General features: G+C 50.0%; 1 protein-coding gene across 1 annotated transcript; it reads right to left on the reverse strand.

The window, feature by feature from the left end:
- Positions 1 to 4,755: 4,755 nt before the first annotated feature.
- Positions 4,756 to 5,487, reverse strand: LOC128720936 (uncharacterized). Its single transcript, XM_053814638.1, has one exon. The coding sequence runs from the start codon at positions 5,454 to 5,456 to the stop codon at positions 4,791 to 4,793; it is 666 nt and encodes a 221-aa protein (XP_053670613.1). The 5' UTR covers positions 5,457 to 5,487; the 3' UTR covers positions 4,756 to 4,790.
- Between the last annotated feature and the right edge of the window lie 13,599 nt (positions 5,488 to 19,086).

Below are 19,086 nucleotides of genomic sequence, written 5' to 3' on the forward strand. Positions count from 1 at the left end.
CTCGGGAAAGGGAAAAACGAGGAGAATCATAAAAATCTGGCGAAAAAAAAACACCCATACACACTCACACGCAACCCACCCGTGGGCAAGATTCAATTTAATTTTTGATCTTCTTTTATGACTTTCAATTTCGGGTTAATCGTTCTCGGGAACGTGCCTGCCGATGCCTGCCGGGTTCATTAGGATCCGGGGGAAGCCATGGATTAGCCCTTCCAATGCGGCCAGCATGAGAGGGTGCCAGCTTTTTTGGCGGACACCAGCTGGCCACCCTTCCGGTTCCGGGCGCTCGCACGTCGTTGTTCGTTTCGCTAGCTCCGGCCGGTCGGAATGGCCACCCTCAAAAGGCTAATGTTGGTGAGCACTCGTCTGCAACCCTCGTCTCACTGGCCGTAATGGCGTCCGTACGCAATGGCCGTAGCGGCTCACATGGCTGGCTCGTCGTTACAAATTACGATCCGGCCAGCCGTTGGCCGGGTTTATTGAAAAGGGTTAAAATTAATTGGTTTAAGTAGTGCGCCCCTGGGTTCGCATCCACTTATCGGTACGTTGCCGCTGGACGGAAGAGCGAACCCGGGTTTGCTGCCTGGGTCTAAAATCGGCGTAACGCCTGCGGCTGTACCGGGTCGCGTGTTGCTGATGGAATAATCAATGAACCGTGCTTACCTTGAAGATTCGCTGCACGGTGGCCCCGATAGCGCCATCGGTCCTATCGATTTCCGAAACATTTAACGCGGTGGGTGGTGGTGAATTAAACGATTTCGACGCGCTTTTCGCCGGCGGCCGCCCTTTGATATCGGTCGCAATTTTAATGCCCCAGCCGAATGGTGCGTGGTGTACTTTGGTGCCTTTTTGACCACGCAGGTACACGCAGGTGGGCTGGAATCGATTAATGTCTACCGAAGCTAATGGCATGTGTGAGACGATAATCATTCGGTGTAAATATCGCATGGAAGCGAATGATTTGCTAGTGGGAATGTGGGATTGTGAAAAGATAGCACATTTCGTCCTGCATGGATGATGCGCCTGAATGCAGGCAAGCATAAAACACTCTGCGTTGGGAGCGACTTCGGGCAGCTCTTAACGCCAGCATGTAAAATAATCTGGACGTGGGCGAGGGACACGTAATAAAAAGTTGGACTTATTTAAATGTTAAAGAGCTTAAAAAATACCTGCGTATTATACCTGCGTACCCATTCACTCTCCCAAGAGCTTTGGAGCTCTCTCTTTCCGATAAGCCTTCAAACGAGGAATTGTGATGCGAAACGAACGAAGCATATTTTATCGTGCGTCCGTAAACGGTGTACTCCGCGAATTAATTCATGATGAAATGCAACATTTGATTCTGTGCCATAGTTTGGGTGCAGCCAAATGGAACGATAGCCGGCCGCTTCCGGCAGCTACGGAAGAAGTGGCTGATATGATGCAAGCATTTCGAATGCGAAATTGTGATGAAAATTAACGATGCTCGGTGGGGAATTATTGAGATTTACGGAAACTGGCGTGGCAAATATGCATGCACACCGTGAAATATTTTCCCACATGGTGCCGCAATAAGCAAATCCTGGATCCGGGAATTTCCTTCATGAAGCTGTTTTAAATGAGTAAATATGAATATTTGAGTTTCGCACTCGTAAGCGGATCCGCCGATATTTCAGCGAAAGGCACGGATAATTGGGGGGTAAGCTCATTTATTCGACGAATGTGCAGCCCACACTGATGCGAAGGATTTAATCGGTTGCCTTACGTAAGCCTCTCTCTCAACACAAACGCAGCTTAACTTTATACGTTCACAGGGCATTTTCCTTGTGCATTCGGAAAATCGACAAAACTGATTGTGCCGACAGCAGCTGCCTGTCGGCACAATCGCGGTACAATTGGGAAGGCTGGCTTAGGACGGAATAGGATTTCAAACGGAGCCGTGCTCCCGAGGGACCCGTGCTCGAAATCTCGAACTCGAGCACCAGCCGTTTGGGGGTAGAATTTCGTCAAGTGCTTCCGGGGAAGGCGACGATGGGTTCCACGTGCCGCACAATATCGGTTGTACGGGAGCGTACGATAGTGAATATATAAGGTAAAACGTGGCTTGGATTACGGGATTTTTTTTCTTTTCTTCATGGTGGTGAAATTGAAACCAATTGCGCCGTAAAGTAGGCCCTATTAAAGTTAGCGTTTGGCAATAAGTTACGCTCGGCGTATTATTTACCATTATACTGGCAAATGCACCGCCATTGCCGTATAAATATCCATCGAAATTGATTCAAGCGTCAAAGTATCAGTTGACTCCAATTACGCGATGTGAATGGGAGCAACGTTGAGATGAGTATCTGTTGTTTTGTAGCATATAATCGTTTGTTGTTACAATTTTCTTCTAAACGAGAATCGAATGATTATTTTCCATAATTTAATTGATTTCTTTTGTTTTAGCAATAAAACAATCCATATCCATTACATAAGACACCGCGATTTGATGGCATAAGAGCATTAAACATGATTAAAGCAAGGCTAAGGACGTCTATTTCTCTATCGATAGGTACGAATCAATAGGTAGAATTGCATTCCAATCCGTTTACTAGCTGCGACTCTCATTTGACACCTCGTTTTTGGGTCGGTTGGATCCCACCGAACCCATCTTGCAACCCACCGGCGTAGTTTGGATCCGTTTCTTAACCTAATCTACCCGATTCGTATCCGATTCGTACCCCCAGGAGTCGGCCACAGCTCGCAGAGACATCCCCCATCTCGGGATCGATTCCGGAACCCACCTGTGCGCCGAGTAATTCACCTGTTTGAATTATTGCCGACGGAATTGGATTTCGAGCTTGGGCCGTGGTGAACCAATCGGGACAATGTCGGTCGCGTTTTGGTACGTGCCACCGGTACAAGGTGTTTTGTCGAAGGTTGAGATTAATTTTATTAGCTCGATGATTGGGGTCCGATTGGTTTATGTTGTGCTCGGTGCTGCCTCGGTGGGATGGAAGAGTTATAATTTTACTTATTGCATCCAGCAGCTAGTGGTGACGTAGCGTAGCGTAATCATAAGCCCGTCCGATCGGTGCGGTACTGCGTTCGGTTGTGGTTTACCAAATTGCAAACGTAATCACAGTGGAGACGATTTTTCCATGTCACAAATCACCATTCCATCGTTGTGTTGTTGCGTGAAACAAGAGAAACTGTAATTTTAATGCAATAAAAGCGTAACGGGAAGCCACAATACTGTCGTTGTCGGCAAGCATAAGGACGTATGGGCTTGAAACAAATTCCAGGGATTCTGCAGCCAGTGCTAGGAGCTAGATCATATTTGAAAAAAAAAAAGAATCCTGGATTGTCACTGGACATCGGACGACAAAGGAACAAAGCTGGGTTGCCCACGCCAGAATCCCGGAAACCGACTGTGGGTTCTCATCTCGTCGACCAGGAAACCATTTCGAATCCTAATGGACTCTTCTCCCGCAGGCCATATCAACCGAGTGACCGTATATGTCGTGTTCTGGTCGCCGAACGAGAATGGTTTGGTATTAGGTTCGTCCTATGGTTCGTTGCCTCCGGGAATGGAGAGGAGTGCCAATTTATGTCGGTACGATTTGTAGTGGCTGATGTACTGCGGCACACAATATCTTCAATTTAGGTGCGAGTGCAGCGATGAAAAGGACATTTTTCTGCACATTTAAAATTTGCTTTTTGCGTATATCGGGCCCTTCGGAAGGTGAGCAGCAAGATGTACAAATAAACCAATCATCGTTAACTCATAAACCTTGCTACGTAGAGCTTTGGAGCAGAAGACTTTAGTCTGTTTTTACCCAAACCATGTGATAGAGCATGGTCTAACGTCCTAACAACCTGTCGTTTGCACACGCTTGGAGCAACCGATCGAGCACGGGATTCGTTCGTTTGGTTAACCCCTTTTTACAGATGGACACGAAACAGAGAAAAGGATTATGCTTTCCCGTGAACTTGCGAGGGGTAAGCACTCGGACGAGATTAGCACCACGAACCTACGAGAGCACTCACAGGTTCCAAGGGTTTATTCCGCATGCAATATCAAAAGCAAACACGAGGTTGCCGAGGTGATGATCCTAGCCGGTGGTAAAAAGAAGTAAGTGTTGCTGTCAGAAAGATAAGTTCTTGCAACGAGCAACGTGCCAATATGGCGCTAGCTCAATCCAGAATGCTGCAGCACTTACAGTGGGCATGGACGTTTCACAAACAACGGCTTCCAGGAAATGATTCTTTGCCACTTCTCCGGAATGCCGGTGGATTTCACGCTTGTCACGGATTTCGGGTGACTCGCTTGAAGCACATCTTTCGTCAGCCTTGCAACAAAACAGCCACATCCACCAACAGCATCCTCGGCGATGACTTTCGCCAATCCACCACTTCACAGATAAACCATCAATTTTCAATTAGGTAGGTGAGTTGACAGAATTTGACGGCCCCGGTTTCCCGAAGCTGCCGACAGCCACTTGTTTGGCATCCTTTTTCCGTAGCCCGAAAGCTTGGCCGCATTATATTCCGGTTTGTCATCGCACCCTAACGCGAATCGGTCCCCAAATGTCGGGCGGATTGTTTGGACACAATCACTGCCACGCGCCGTGGGAGCTATTTCAAATCAGGATCATCTTCGCGAGCTGTCCTCCATGCGATCGGGGGCGCGCCAACAAGCGCGTCAAAGCAAAACCAGATCGAACGAGTTGGGGCAGAGACAAATAACAGATTATATTTCACAATTCGGTTCACATGCACAACGTAAAAGGGGTAACAAACGCAAGTGCTTGGGCTCGTTCGCCGACAGCTTACTTCTTCTTGTAGACGTAGTCCAACTCGGACAGGTAGACGGCAGTCGGTTGGGGTGCAAGCTGAAGCCCAGCCAGCTGAGCGTTGTTCAGCAGGATCAGCTGTTGCAGAGCGGGCTCGGGAAGATTGACGAGGTACACCGGCTGCAGTGGTTGCTGTGGCAGCGAGTTGCGCTCCTCCAGGCGCTGGTTAAAGCGGCTAGCGAGTGTCAATGGAGCTGGACGACGGCCAGAGACTGCCTGGGGACGACGACGCAGCTTAGCCGAAGGATCTGACTCCGGTGCCGGCTCAAGCGTTGCCGCGTTGTCCTCGTAATCCTCGTACGCGGCCGTCGTGGTCACGACATCTTGTTCCTCTTGTGCTGCCACCGTCGTCGTCATCGTCTCGGGAGTGGCCTCAGTGGTGAAGGCTGGTGGCATCTCTTCGCCAGGCAGTGGGAATGCCTGGTCCGGCTTGGGATAGTGGTACCCGGAGGACATCGGTTTAGGGTAGTCGTAACCGGCGGCCGCAGGTTGTGCGTCCTGTTGCTGGGGTGCGCTTTCGAGCCGAGCGAACCGGGAGTTTGGACGTTGGCCACTGAAAACGGCACGGGACCGGAAGCGTAGCGGTGGTTCGGCCGTTACCAGAACGGACAGAAGTGCAAACAGGACGACGGTGCGATACATGGTTCGGTGTTTTGTGGGATTTCTGGGTCCTTTTTGGGTGCTGCTGAGCGAAAGCGGAAATTAATTGATTGACGAGATAAGCGAAACTGATATCGATTAAGCGTTCCGTGGCCGGTTTTTATAGGGATCGGTTTGTGGAACCGCGGACAATCCCTTCCCAAAAACACCGAGCGAGGTGTCACAGTGTCAACCGAAAAGCAATTACCGGCGCACCACCCCAAAACGTCCGCGTGCTGCATCACCTTGTTGAGAGAAAGCGAGAGAGAGAGATTGGATGAATGAGCGAGAAAGAGCACACTGAATTCCCACCCCACCGGAAGGACATCGGACGCAACCGTTTGTTTTTTGCGATGATTCACCCTAAGCGCCACAAAACCGACACTGACCCATTTAAGCCCTTCGGGTGGGACGTGTTCGACCTCGGCCAGGGTCAGGCTAGGGGTTTTAGTATCACCTGCTTGCCCACCACCCGACAAGAGCATTGGAATTATTTCGGGCGATCGTGGCCGGGCGCCGAATAGTGCCGCGGCAATTACGCGCCTCGACACGTGCACTACATTTCACGGTCGCAACCCCGGCGGAAGCAAATGAACTCATAAAATTGAACACCACCCGACGCTGGAAGGTAGCCATTTTGGTCGTGTCCTTCGTGCGGGTCGTCCTCCAACCAGCCGCGTTTGGTTCGTGCACGCAAATCGTACCCGATCTGCCAACAGGCGGGCACTGACGGATGCCGATCGAATGAGAAGGGGTGCCTTTTTCATTCGCGCCTGTGTGCGTATTTGTCGTTGACCCAATGCCATCGATTAGCGCTTGTGACACACGTTTGATGCGCTGCGTTTGGTGGGATTGATTGGACGCTCGAGCACGAGTATCCGGCGTACATTTGCCCCGCGGTTGACTGCTGCATCCTGCATCCGTCGTATTTTGGCACCACCCCGCGCCGGGTGTGGATAATGGATTGAGTTTTGGAAATTGGTGGCGAATAAATTCCTGCCCGTGCAGGATTGAGGTCACGAGTCTGGGAGGTGAGTTCGCGTTGGTGGTGAATCTAGAACGGGTTCAATCAAATTAAGTCCGTCGCTTGTTTTGACCAACGGCATGTGAAAGGCACATAAATATCGTAGTTTCTATTGCGGGTAAAAGCAACTCGGAAAAGTGCAATAACTTCACAGAAAAGTGCTGCAAAACATCCGAACCGAAATGTTAATGGAGTGGGCATTTTTTTAACATAATATGGATAATTTTCTAATATTTGTTTTTCCAAACCCTTATATAGAAAGCTGGAATTTTGCATTATATCTCTCTCTCTCTCTATCTCTCTCTCTCTATCTCTTTTTCTCTCTGAAAACGCACTCATTGCAAGCCGGAAATAGTAGTGTTAAATCTGTTCGCAAAGCTTCGCATGCTCGAGCAGCTTCCGGTTCGTCAAACACCACAAAATAAAGACACGCTAAGCTTTACGCGCCCAACGCCCAATCAGCATACGCTCTCGACAGCTGGTCTGCTAATTTGTGCTTCTTCAGTCATTTCAGGCATTTTGCGAAACCGCCATAGCAAAACGACCTCCAATGCTCCATTGCGAGCTGATGATTTGTTGGCACCACCCCTGACTTCCGGTGCGTACGGAATAGTGAAGGGATAAATCTTTGCTGCCACCGTCATTGCTGTCCCCCGGGGGTTGGCCTTCCATCGGAGCAGGCTTAGCGAGCTTACCGGTCCAGGATGCAGCACGCACGCACGCACGGAAAGCGCCTATCGAGCGATTCGCCGTGCCTTTAATCGAATTATAATCGAAAACGCACCCTAGGCTCACGGTGCGGTTTTGGTAGGTTTTTGCAACGTACGCCTGAGGCTTGTGGGCGAAAGCGGGGACAAACGCGGTAGAGTGCATGCGTGCGTGTGTGTGTGTGCGCGTGTGTTTGTGTGTGCTCTCTCGTAGTGGCATGTTTAATATTCATGTCACAAGTGGTTCAGTCGCGACTGTTGGCATTACCTCAAACTCGTTCGATGGAGCGTTGCGGTGGTGTGCGTGCGTGCCGGCGAGGAGCAGTGCGTGTGATTCGCGATCACCCCCACTTCCTACAACCACCCAACCCACCCACCCACACCGCCCACCCCCAAACACGCTCGCGGTGACGATTTCCGCATGTGATTCGCTCGTTTGCTTCTCGCGCAAGCTGCCGTTGTTGGGCGACTGCAACTGCAACAACCATTCCGACCGATGCGATTTGTAGGCCGTTGGCCGAGTGTTGGCCGAGGAAAATTCGCACACGCGGAAAAAGCCATTTCATCGGAAAGCGCGCGCGCTGCGGCAAAAATCATTTGCGCGCGGAACCGTGGTTGGGGGAAAATCACTTAGCGTTATTAAATTTTTGACAGCTGCTTGCCACGCCACGCGAAAGCCATCGAGCTGCGTTTGTGTGTGTGTAAATCGAGGGTTTTTTTGCTTGCTTGCTTGCGATCTAGCTGCCTTCTGCCATCTGGTGGCTTGGCAAGCTGGCCAGGAGCCGCACAACAGGGCCGCCTGAACGAGGGCCGTGGAACATTTCTTTGCCGGCAGCATTTCAGGTTGCCAAAAGGGTATGCAAAAGTGTGGCTTCGAGCGAATGCGAGTTGACAGCTGCGTTACGCGCTCTCGAGACAGTTCGCGCGGACCAGGAATCGAGCCATGATTGGGTGTAAATGTTTGATGAACCCATTAGTAGCGGTACTGTTTACCGTTGTTTGGGGTTTTTTTTTGCTTTCGAAAGAAGAGCATACCATTTTTTGTTTGTCCCCAAATGTGCTAAATATTGCATTAGATTGAACACTGTTCGAGTCTCGTTTTTTTTTTGTGTTGCCCTCTCCATTCGGCTCCCAACAATTGACGGTTGCCGTCGTGGATTATTTTCGCTTGATTGCACGGGAAAATGCGGTACTTTAAATGTCCACCGGCAGCCATTTCCACGGAACCGGCGAACTGGTGGCTTCACCGTTGGCCTGTCGGCAAATATTTGCTTCAACTTCCAGCCTCTCGAGTGGCATGCGAACGCACTCGTTGCCGATAAAAATCGATCACTCGTCCCTCATAATGCGGTGACTATTCGCGTCCGCATTTGCTCAACCTTGACTTCCATGCTGCCCCTCGCCAGTTGACCGAGCGCCAAGTTGACGATTTTAACCCTCGCGACCAGCAAAACCCCGTGACACGCGGTGACAGATTGTCTGGCCCGCGTTCAGAGAGGGACACCGGAGAAAGAAAAACCGGCTCGGGTAGGAGTGGAAAACGCAAACACACACACACACACGCGCACATTCCACACCAAAGCCGGATAGAGTGCCACCGTACTCAGGCTAGGAAGGGAGGTTGGATAATTTTGTTTTCCCTTCCAGCCTTGATGCTGCTCACATTTTGCTCCACTCCCAATGTTGCCCTTCTAGCTAGGCACGATGCTTCCCTTTTCGGACGGACACCGTGCCAAATACATGCTCAATCATCTAGTTCAAGCCCTCGGTCGCGTCCTCCATCACACCATCCCGAGGGTGTGTGTGTGTTTTTTTACTGCCCCGCCGGAAACAGGGCGCAATTTAACCGAACGATGCGAGGCCCAACATTCGTGGCCTTTTGGGGCTCGTGGCATCGGGCTCCCGTAACGGATCGCTTTTCTTCCACGAACACGCCACGGTGGACGGGTTCTGCTGTTGCTGCGTCACGATCCTGCGGACGGACATCGCACGAAGCGGAACGACGGAAGCGTTCTTACATGCATGCATCATCAATCGGAGGTCCTTGCGCGATCTAATCGCTTTGCTCTCGTCTTGAACGGATTGGTGGAGTGGTACTCCGCAGATGGCGCGTTGGTACCGGGATTTTGGGATTGCCCTTCCACGGGACGGGTCGGTGTGTTTGCTTCCAAGCGCGGACGGGATGCCGTCGACGCCATGCTAACGAACGATTTCGCTCTTTTATTGCGTGTCATGTGACGAGGGTTAGTGTTTTTTTGTTGGCGTTGCTTTGCGTTGTTGCTCGAATGCGATTTGGAAATACGACATCGTTGAGCGTGGGGTCTATCGGTAAATTAAACTCTTAACGCATCGTTCGTAGAATCAAATATCAATCCAATGTTTGCTAATACACGTGCGCTTGCAGAAGCACCGACGCCATTGCTTGGGCTTTCAGGATCCATTGGTGCTTTATTTCACTTACACTGATTAATACCAAAATGGATGTGAATGTGTCCGATGGAATGCTTCGTGTCCTTTTTCCCAACATAGCTCAACATTCCTTTCTTATGTGGATTTTACACACACACACACACAAAAACGCGTATTCGCGAGAAACCGTCCCGTTACCGCTCAGTGGCGACACGATAATGATGAAGATGATGATGCACTTGTCCGTGGCCTTTCGCATCGATGGTTGGTTCGTCGGTCCCCAGAGGGGGTTTAGGAGTTCATCTTCTTTGTTGGATGGTCGCTCTAATGGCAGCCAAGGGAAACCGGTGTCGCCGGCAAGCCGAATTCGTTCGAGACGTGCCTGAATAGAATGAAGCGACCTTCAATGACCCTCGGAGTGGTTTGGTGGCGTTGCAGCAAAAACCTTTTTTTGTGGCCGCTCTAACGCACGGTGCATGGCGCACAAATGCCTTCCCAACCCGGACGAAATGTGAGTGTTTACTCTCGAGGAAAAGGCGTTGCTTAAAACCGTGTATCGTCGAGATTGGTGACGCCGTACCGTTTTACAAAAAAAAAATGAGCGCAAAAGTATGCGACACTGCAATAAACAAACCAAACAACACCGTCAATTATTGCATGGGGAATTGTTGAAATTCCAACCTCCCGAAAGTGCCCGTTCTCAACCGACGCCACGTGTCAGTGTTGGATCACTTGGGTCGATAAATAGCGCGCTTTCGTCTCGATATTTGCTCACGGTGATTGCCTCTAATGACCGTGACCATCACCATCGAAGCCAGCGATCGAGAGAGCCAAACCAGCAAACGGGAATGGAGCTACGCCATTTCACGCCACCGCTCACCTGTGCTGTGCTGTCAGCCGGAAAAGAGACCGGCGATCGTTTGATGTTACCACGCAGGCCAGCGACCGGGACTGGTGACGTTTACAACGCTCCGTTTGGCACGGCATTCCTCAAATAAAGCAACTGTGACACGCGGCAATGGTGCTTCGGGATGCGATTCGGGCAAATGCAATCGGCTGGGTGGGCTTCGAATGCTTCCCAGCAGCGGATCGCCTTCTAGCTGCGGAGAAAGCGAACCGCGTCCCATTTTTGGTCGCACGTAGCTGGAGGAAATAAAAATAAATCATCCAACAAACACCGGACAACCGGGCGGCATATGATTTCAAAATACTATCCAACACACAACATTTGATGCTCTGCCAGCAAACTTTTGCTTGGCTCTTGTGCAAACATGCATCGCAGTCGCATTCATCGGTGGGCTGGGTTTGGCGTGGGTGGCATTTTTGTTCGACACCCCCACCCACACATCGGGTATGCAGAACCGCTCGAATGCAAATCGATTGTCGGCTGATGCCACAATAAAATATCACAAACCTTGCGTTATCCCTCGCCGGAGTTGTTGGCCAGGTTGGGTGAGTCCGAGTTCGATCGAGGGGCGTGATCTCGTAATATGGATATATACATTTCCTGTGGGAAAATAGCCCGTTGCAAAACCGGCACGAATCGCCAATGAATCGTACGGTTATCGATGTTATCATGCGCCACCGTGGGAGTTTTGCTGTTTTTCTCCACGCGGGCATCCCCTGGAGGGTGTTGAGCTCGAGCAAACATTCGCCGTTGGCATCCGAGCGAGGTTCGGATGCTTTATGCGATCCATCGACGGTGGGCTGGCGAGTTGAATCATTTTTCCATCTGAACCGGTATTATCGGCAGCGGTGATACGGCGATACGGGGCTAGCGCACCAAGGGCTATTTCGGGTCCCGTTTTGTCTGAATGCTGATCCTCGGGGCTTTTCACAGTGAAGAAAATCCTTCTCACATACACCCGTACGGTGCAGCTGGGTCAGTTCCATACATTCATGGTATGTCAGCAAATGGATCCCGGTCCGGCTCGATGTCCTCTACGCCTTTTTTTTGTCTTTCTTTCTTTCGATGCTCTTCGATTTGGTTGGTGAACCTCGTCAATTACGCGGGGCGATCCGTTCTAGATTCTAGTTTTTCCCTGAGCCGAGCAGTGCGCTCCAGATGTGTGTGCCTTCGTTTCGCGTTGTTTCCGCTCAACCGCTTCCTTGCCGAAAACACTTTTCTGGCTTCCGTTCGCGAGGAGAATGATAATGAACAACCGTTTTTGAGCTCGTTGCTGCCGGCCGGGCCGGGCCGGGTGGAAGGTGCCATCATTTTATCAAGCACGCGAAAGTTCGCCGTTATGAAGCGATTCGCGGAAAGTGCAGCACCGCTGGAAAATTAGTTTATCCTCGTGGCGTGGTCAGGGCGCAAGTTTTTCGGTGCGTCTTCATACGGGGCACCTGATTTTGTGCCGTGCTATGACGAAGCGGGGAAAAACAATGGGGAAAAACGCACAGAAAAAAAACCCCGGGTGGGAAAAGAGGCAAAAATATAAAGAGAATGTCGCCCGCGTAATGAGAACCGCGCTAGAAGGCGGGACCTCTTTAAGCTTCTGGTAGAGAAATTAATAACTTAAGTGAATTAATTAGAGCACGAAACGGGGCGTCAAGGCGCGGGCCCGGTGAAACTTTACCGTTCGCCCTTCGGTGGGACGTTCGCCACGAGGACAACCCCCCAGGGCCAGTTGCTTTAGGGAATTTAATTTAAAGTTGTGCCCTCGGGAGCGTGAAGCGAACGGAGCAAAATTCGGCCAGAAACTTAGCTACGAAATTAATCAGCCATGATTTGGCAGACACGGGGCGTGTTGTGTGGCCGCTACCGGGCCTTTTGTGTGTCTCGCTATTTTCCGATGCTCCATCTGACCGGCCGACAGACCCAGCGAGACAGACATTTGCCGTACCACCGTGCACTTGAACGTGGCGTTCTTGTGTCGGGGCTTTTTCACAGTAGGCGTTGCTGGGCTCGTTACACGACGTTTTCCTCGTGTGACCCGGCTGCGTTATCAATGTTTCACTCGCTTGGCCGTTTCCTTGGTGATGGTGGTGTGCTTTAGGAGGTGGCCCATCCATTTCGTCGGTTTCGCAATGCCGAGCCCGGCCGATTTCGCCACTGGCCAGTGTGAAAAGCAATTACGAAAGTGAGTCGATTTTTTCCCTGGTTTTCAGCTTCCTACTCTCCACAAACACACAGACACACTCACACGTTCAGCCGTTAACTTGCTTGCTGAAACAAACCGAAGGCGCGTGTGGTGTGGGAAATAAAATTAGTGACATCGACAGGGCGCAAATGAAAATTCGCAAAATTTTCAAATTTGATCACATTAACCGAAGCGCTCACATTCCCTGCAAAAGTGCCGGCTGTTAGAAGTGGCGAAAAAACACGAGAAAACAGAAAACAAATACACCTAACGCATAATTGAGTGCCCGCGTGCGTTGTTGGGGGTGTTCGTTGGGAAAACTTCGCCCCTATTTTGGAGAGGGTGTGGGTTGTTGTAACGAGTTCACAAATTTTTAGTTAGCGCTGAGTGTGCTTCAATTACGCCAACACAAAAAAAAAACAGTGTTGCGTTTTGGTATCGAGTAGCTGTGCGAGAAAGTGGTAGTTTGATTGGGTCTTACGGTAAATGCAGATGAAAGCCAAAAAGAACTTGGTCTTTGATGCCTCATAATGAGTGTTGCTTGATGCGTTTTTAAGCACAATGCGGTGGCGCACACTCCGCCAAACGGGTCGAAAAAGCTATCCTTTTAAATTGGTTTGGTTTTTGAGTATTTTATCATTATCAGTGAAATATATTAAAAGTTTGAAAGACAGAAAATTACATCTTGAATCCTTGCTATCAAAACATATACTGTGTTTTGCGAAGAATTGACATGTCTTCTTCTTCTTAATTGGCTCGACACAACCGGTGTACGGTCAAGGCCTACCATGTTATGCTTAGAGCTAAGGCTTTCATGACTTGGAAGTATTCGTTGCTAGATAGTCGGAGTCCTGCGTACGGAGGGAGCTCAGACGATATTCGACCCCAATACTATCGTGTGTTTGTGCCACAATGCTATCGCTTCGGCAATCGAGCCCTCCGATTGGCATGTAAATTCCAGAACATATGGGAAGGAACGCGTGTTTGAATAATTCACATCAACAGCATGCGCGAATACGATCACTCTGACCGAAACGAAGCTCTCCAAAATGCATTGTTCTATTGCACATTCATTACAGCGCGTATATGGCACGTCCGGAGGGAGAATTAGCCGTGCGCTTGCTGTGTACCGTAATTGCACTAGAAGCTTTTAGCGGTCAACCCCGTGCAGGAGCGCTAGTTAAGGGTATTAGGATTTTTTTCTCTCTCTTCCATCCTACACATTTCACAATGCAATTCTAGCACCGTGCATGCGCATCTCGCGCACCACGAAGGGAATCATTAAAAAAAAAGCCAGATAAAAGGTTTTATTAGATCCATCTTGTGCGCCTCGTAATTATAACTCGCTCGGGAGCGAACGCGTCGCTTCGTCGGTGTAATGGAACCGCGCTTATGTGGCTCGGTGTTGAGCATACTACACCCGGTCCCGGTACCCATCGGTGATGGAGTTTTTACTTCCCTCGTGTGTGTGTATGTGTGTGTGTGTGTTTGTGTGCACACAAAAGCGCACCGCACGAGTGATCCGGCCAACTTGCCGGTTTTCGGAGACGAGCGAACACAGCGCAAAAGCTCCGAATAGGTGCAGAAGAAGGACAACCTCCACACACACGCACACACATGAACAAAAAAAAAATGGCGAGGAAAATCGACGTGAGGCACGTGGAGAACCGACGGAATGGTAGCACATGAGCATTTGCAGAAGCATTTTATCTCCTATTCATAATGGGAGCTCACCTGGCAACCCAACGCGGTGTCGTTTCGGGTTGCCGGGCCGGGCCGGGCTTCGGGTCGCAGCCAGCCGGTGGGAGAAAAAACCATGCGACCGGATGAGGTGGCAACTGCAAAAAAAAAAAAAAAAAGAACTGGCCCCACTCGGTGACAACAATGAACTGGGCGGTGATGGGCCATGGGAAAGTAGATGGGAAAGCCGCGGAGCGGGCAAAATAAATAACAACCGCACACCACACACCGGTGGGTTGGATCGGTTCGCGCAGGACCTGGCGCCAGGGGTGTCGTTGTGCCGTTGTTAAGCAATAAAAATGGCCACCGTCTCCTTTCCGGGAGACAGCCATTTCGTTGCCCCGAGCCACCGGGCCACTCGCGGTCCGGTCCCATCGCGGCCGTGTATAAATAATGACAACCGCGCTTCTACGGTAGCAACGGAGCGACGTATCGGCTGCTGCATTGGCAAGTTCAATTCCCAGCACCCACGGAAGCTCGGATGGATGGATGGTGGAAGCGCGAGTTTCAGAAAGCAGCGAGGTAGACGAGTATCCCTTCCGATTCGAATTCGTTCGGAAGTTCCAGCTGGCAGGTAGCTACACGGGTACAGTAACGCTGCAGGTAGACGGAGACGCAAAATAAAAAAATAAAAACCATCGAGAAAGTGCTGCAAAAACGCATGCGAGAATTTTGTGTGTGTGTCTGTGCACTGCTTGCTGTTGGAAAATTTCTCCCCCAGCACCGGTGGTCGGTGGAAAATTTATGCAATTACAATTGTTCCTTCCTGGGTGGATTTGATTTTACATGCACACGGCCACCACCACCCGAGTAACCAGGGAAGCGTAAAAAGGAACATGCAGTGATTGAAAAGTTTGCATGTTTTTCGATTGCTCTTTCTGATTTGTTGCGTTTAAAGTTGGATCCGGAGTCCTCCGGTGTTCGTTGGCTGGGTGAGGGAAAAAAACCCGAGTTTCGAGCGAGTAGTGCACATTAATGGTATCGTTTTTTTTATTCTTCTTCAAAGCAATGAGTTAATTTTAACCCTCTCAAGCGTTAAGCAGCGCACGAGTGTGACGCACTAAATGTATTATTCGGTTTTTACATTCTTGGGCACTTACAGGGGATTATTCCGCATGGCACATGGAGCACATTTATGGCCGGATACATTAGCAACATGATGTGAAAATTAAATAATAACTTTTTTTCTATCAAACGTTTGTTCGTATATAATGATACAACACATTGAGTTGGGGAGCTGTGCAACTTTTGCCACCGACCGAAAGTTATAAAGAATATAAAACACTATTTGCGGGCAATGGTAATGTCGTTGCTGTATTTGATAACGCAATGATATATACACTGCCGGACCAGCGAGCCAGTAAATTCATGTTATCGAGCGTTATATTACCGGAACGGTTCGCTAGATTTGTGGTTCGCTTGGTAGTGCCCATAATTATTGATTTAATTAATTCGACACCGTGCTTTCTGCCCTCGCATAAATCCCGGTGAACCACTCGTTTACCTTCCGTTGCCAGGTGTGGTGTTACTACAGCGTTCTGCAGTCAGGATCAGCTTTTTCAGCTCAGTGAAACACACCGACCGTACGTGGGTGGGTCAGCGAGCGCAAGCGGTTTTTGGTCAAAAATACTAACTCCGTACTTGTTGGCGGTGGGCGATGTGGTAGCATAAATCATATTTCAGCGGCGTGTGCAAATGCTAACCCTGCGCCAAACGCTTCATAATGTGATAATGACTAATGAATTAGCCGCTTTTCGGCGGGTTTTGATACCGTGCATTGTGCTGTATGCCTGAGCCAACCTGAGTGGATCTCATTTAAACTTTAAATCGAAACCACCTGACTAGGTGATTCTGCATACACCATGGCTACGTGAAATAATACTCAATTGAAGCTAAGCTTGCCAGTGGGTAAGCAAGTATATAAACATGAAAAAACGGCGCAAAAGGCATTTCCATATTAAAATTACGTGTAATGCTGGAGATATTCTCTTCTCGCATTACTGGATACATAGCCAGGGGTACTGTATTGCTTTTGCTGTTGTGAAACTAAACCATCCACTTGAAAGAGTGTTTGCTAATTACTTCTTGGTGCAGATTGTGCACCCTGAATATAAATTTCGCTCGACATGTTAGATATGGCTGATTGTGTCTTCATTGAATAGTGCAGGCATTGAAAAGCTATTCTTGCCTTGTTATGCTCTGTATTGATTTTGAAACATTGAGCTCTAGCTGCAGAGATTAAATTGCAAATTGTGGTGTTTGACCTTTTTATCGTTGAAAGGGGTGGTTTGTAACATTGCTTTGCTCCTTTTATATCCAATAGCTATCGTTGTAATGAATAAATGATGAAAATTGTGGAATTTAATCTCGTTATGCTCATCAATGTGCGTATCAGATAGCAATGCTTACGATCAAACTGTACCACTTACGTCCAATACTTGGCAACTAAACGAGAGTCTAGTGAAACAAGACACACATTCAACGTTTTGCTAGAGTTCTGTAGAATGGAAATTGATTCCACGGCATAAGAAAAACTCAAATGGTATCTTCTGCTTTGCATTTCGTACCGGGCGCAAGCCTGACAACTCATCTGTGATCGTTTTTATGATCCCTTTTCCGCCAAACTAGGATCATCCCATTGTGGTACGTTTTTTTTTTACACACGAAGCCGCGGCACCCAGCAGGGCAGCACGAGAGTTTCATTAGCCGTTACGAGCAGCTCGAGCTCTTTCGAAAATGACTCGGATCATGTTTTATTTCTACTCCTTTTTTATCCGTTCTCCACTCTTCATTCCATTCGGTTGGTGTTTTCATTACGCCGTTGTTTTTCTCTTTTTTTTGTTTTCCATTTCCCCTGGCCGTTTCCGGCCGGGCACATGTTGTCTTCCGGTGAGGTGGCGCGAGATCGTTGCCACCGGTTACAGTTATAGCGACCGGATGCGACCGGCGCTGTATGTAATTTATATCCATTTAAGGGCGTGAATTTTCCGCTCACCGTACAGCGGTCCGGTCTCAAGTGTGCGCGTGTGTGTAAGGAAGGGGTTTTTCTGCCTTCGACCATATCGCGAGTTATCCCGGGCTCGGTCGGGTCCTTCACCGGAAGGGCCATCCAAAAGGGTCTGTTTGGGATTTCCCGACGGTGCAATTTGTGTATGAGATTTGAGGCTGCAGGGGCCGATCGGGACCTCCCAGCCGGGCAGAATGGTGGCAAGATTCGGTCGAAGCATATACGAGACCGTAAAGACGCAAGCGATCCGCATCTACGTTCGGAGCGTACGTTCGGGAAGCAGATCCGCTGGAAAGTGTAAAGTGGCTTCGAGCGGACGCAAACGGCGGCACAAAAAAAGGCGCGGTTGTTGTTGAAAATCGTTTCCGCCGCCTGAAAGCAAACGGACGGAATTAAAATGCGCCATCCTGCCGCGAACCAGGACGATCCAGCGACAGGAGCCAAACAATGGCAAGATGGTAGCAAGCGAACCACAGCCAACCGGTCCGCTCGGAGCGCCATAATCCCTGCAATCCTTTCCCCGAGAAGCGCTCGTACGGTGGGTTGCAACGACTCCAACCATCGACCTCGGCTTCCCAACGATGCCCGATGGTCAGGATGGCACGCGGAAAATGACTTCCACCCGTCGTCGTCGTCGTCGTCGTCGACCGTCCCGAGAGCCACCTAAGCACGTAACTTTTAATGGAATGGCCCCGGACCTACGGGCGCAGCTTTGGGCTCATAATCTGCGCCTCCATCCGGTTAACCCGGCCGTTCCGGAGAGGCGGTACCGGACAATATCTGCCCGCGGCCAGCCAGCCGGTAAGCGCTGTGCCGTGATTTTTGGCGTCGCTCGCCGACGAACTATTAGAATAGTCGTTCGCTTGGGAACATTTTTAATATGTATTTTATGGTACTGCGTGCCGTTTTATATTTACGAGCTGCTTCCGAGCTACTTCCGAGCGGCCTCCGGGCGCGCCCGGGGCTCGCGGTCCGGCCATTAGGCGAGTTTTTAAACGCCACCCTCGCTGGTCCCAGCCACCAGCTTCTTTCGCCTTGAGCCATTACATCGCTTTCGGATCTACCTCCGAGCGAGACTGGGGTGTCCGTGGGGCCCGTGCGGGTGGCATGCAAAAACGGAAAGGAATTGTTTTATTGCTTTTTTCCGACCTCCGAAACCACAGTGGGCCACGCGTGGGCGTGGCAGGGCGGACCATCGCGTAGAAAGTGGCCCGAGCCATCGGAGTTGGGTGTATGGACGCCGCCGAGAACCAACGGTCGTAATTTTGGTTCTAATTAATGTGACTTTCAGAAGTTACCGACTAGTTGAATACTCACCGCGCCACCCGTAGGTCGTAATGAAGCCTGAGTTATATCTAATGAACTATCTGGCGCGTGGGGACTGGTTGCTGGTGGAGGCGTGTGCGGAGAACGCTTTCGGGAGCGCCATGCGAGTTGTAAAGCAAACAAAGGCATACGGTTAATGGCCGGTGGAGCTAGGGTTGGATGTGAAAGAGCAGAACACCGCGTTGGAGCGGTTGCCGAAGCTCGGAAAAGCGTGAAACCGAAAGGTCGAGTGAAAGCGCCGGCGAGTTTTGTACGCTCGGGTGGTTGATGATACTGTCAAATTGCCTACCAAATGTATGCTGCCTGCACAGTGGACGATTGGTGTGCTGCAGAGAGA

This window comes from Anopheles nili, chromosome 2 (assembly GCF_943737925.1).
Source record: "Anopheles nili chromosome 2, idAnoNiliSN_F5_01, whole genome shotgun sequence".
NCBI lineage: Eukaryota > Metazoa > Arthropoda > Insecta > Diptera > Culicidae > Anopheles > Anopheles nili.

Bases quoted from the DNA above. Each gene is read 5' to 3' on its own strand.
- LOC128720936 (XM_053814638.1), bottom strand. From the start codon at position 5,456: ATGTATCGCACCGTCGTCCTGTTTGCACTTCTGTCCGTTCTGGTAACG.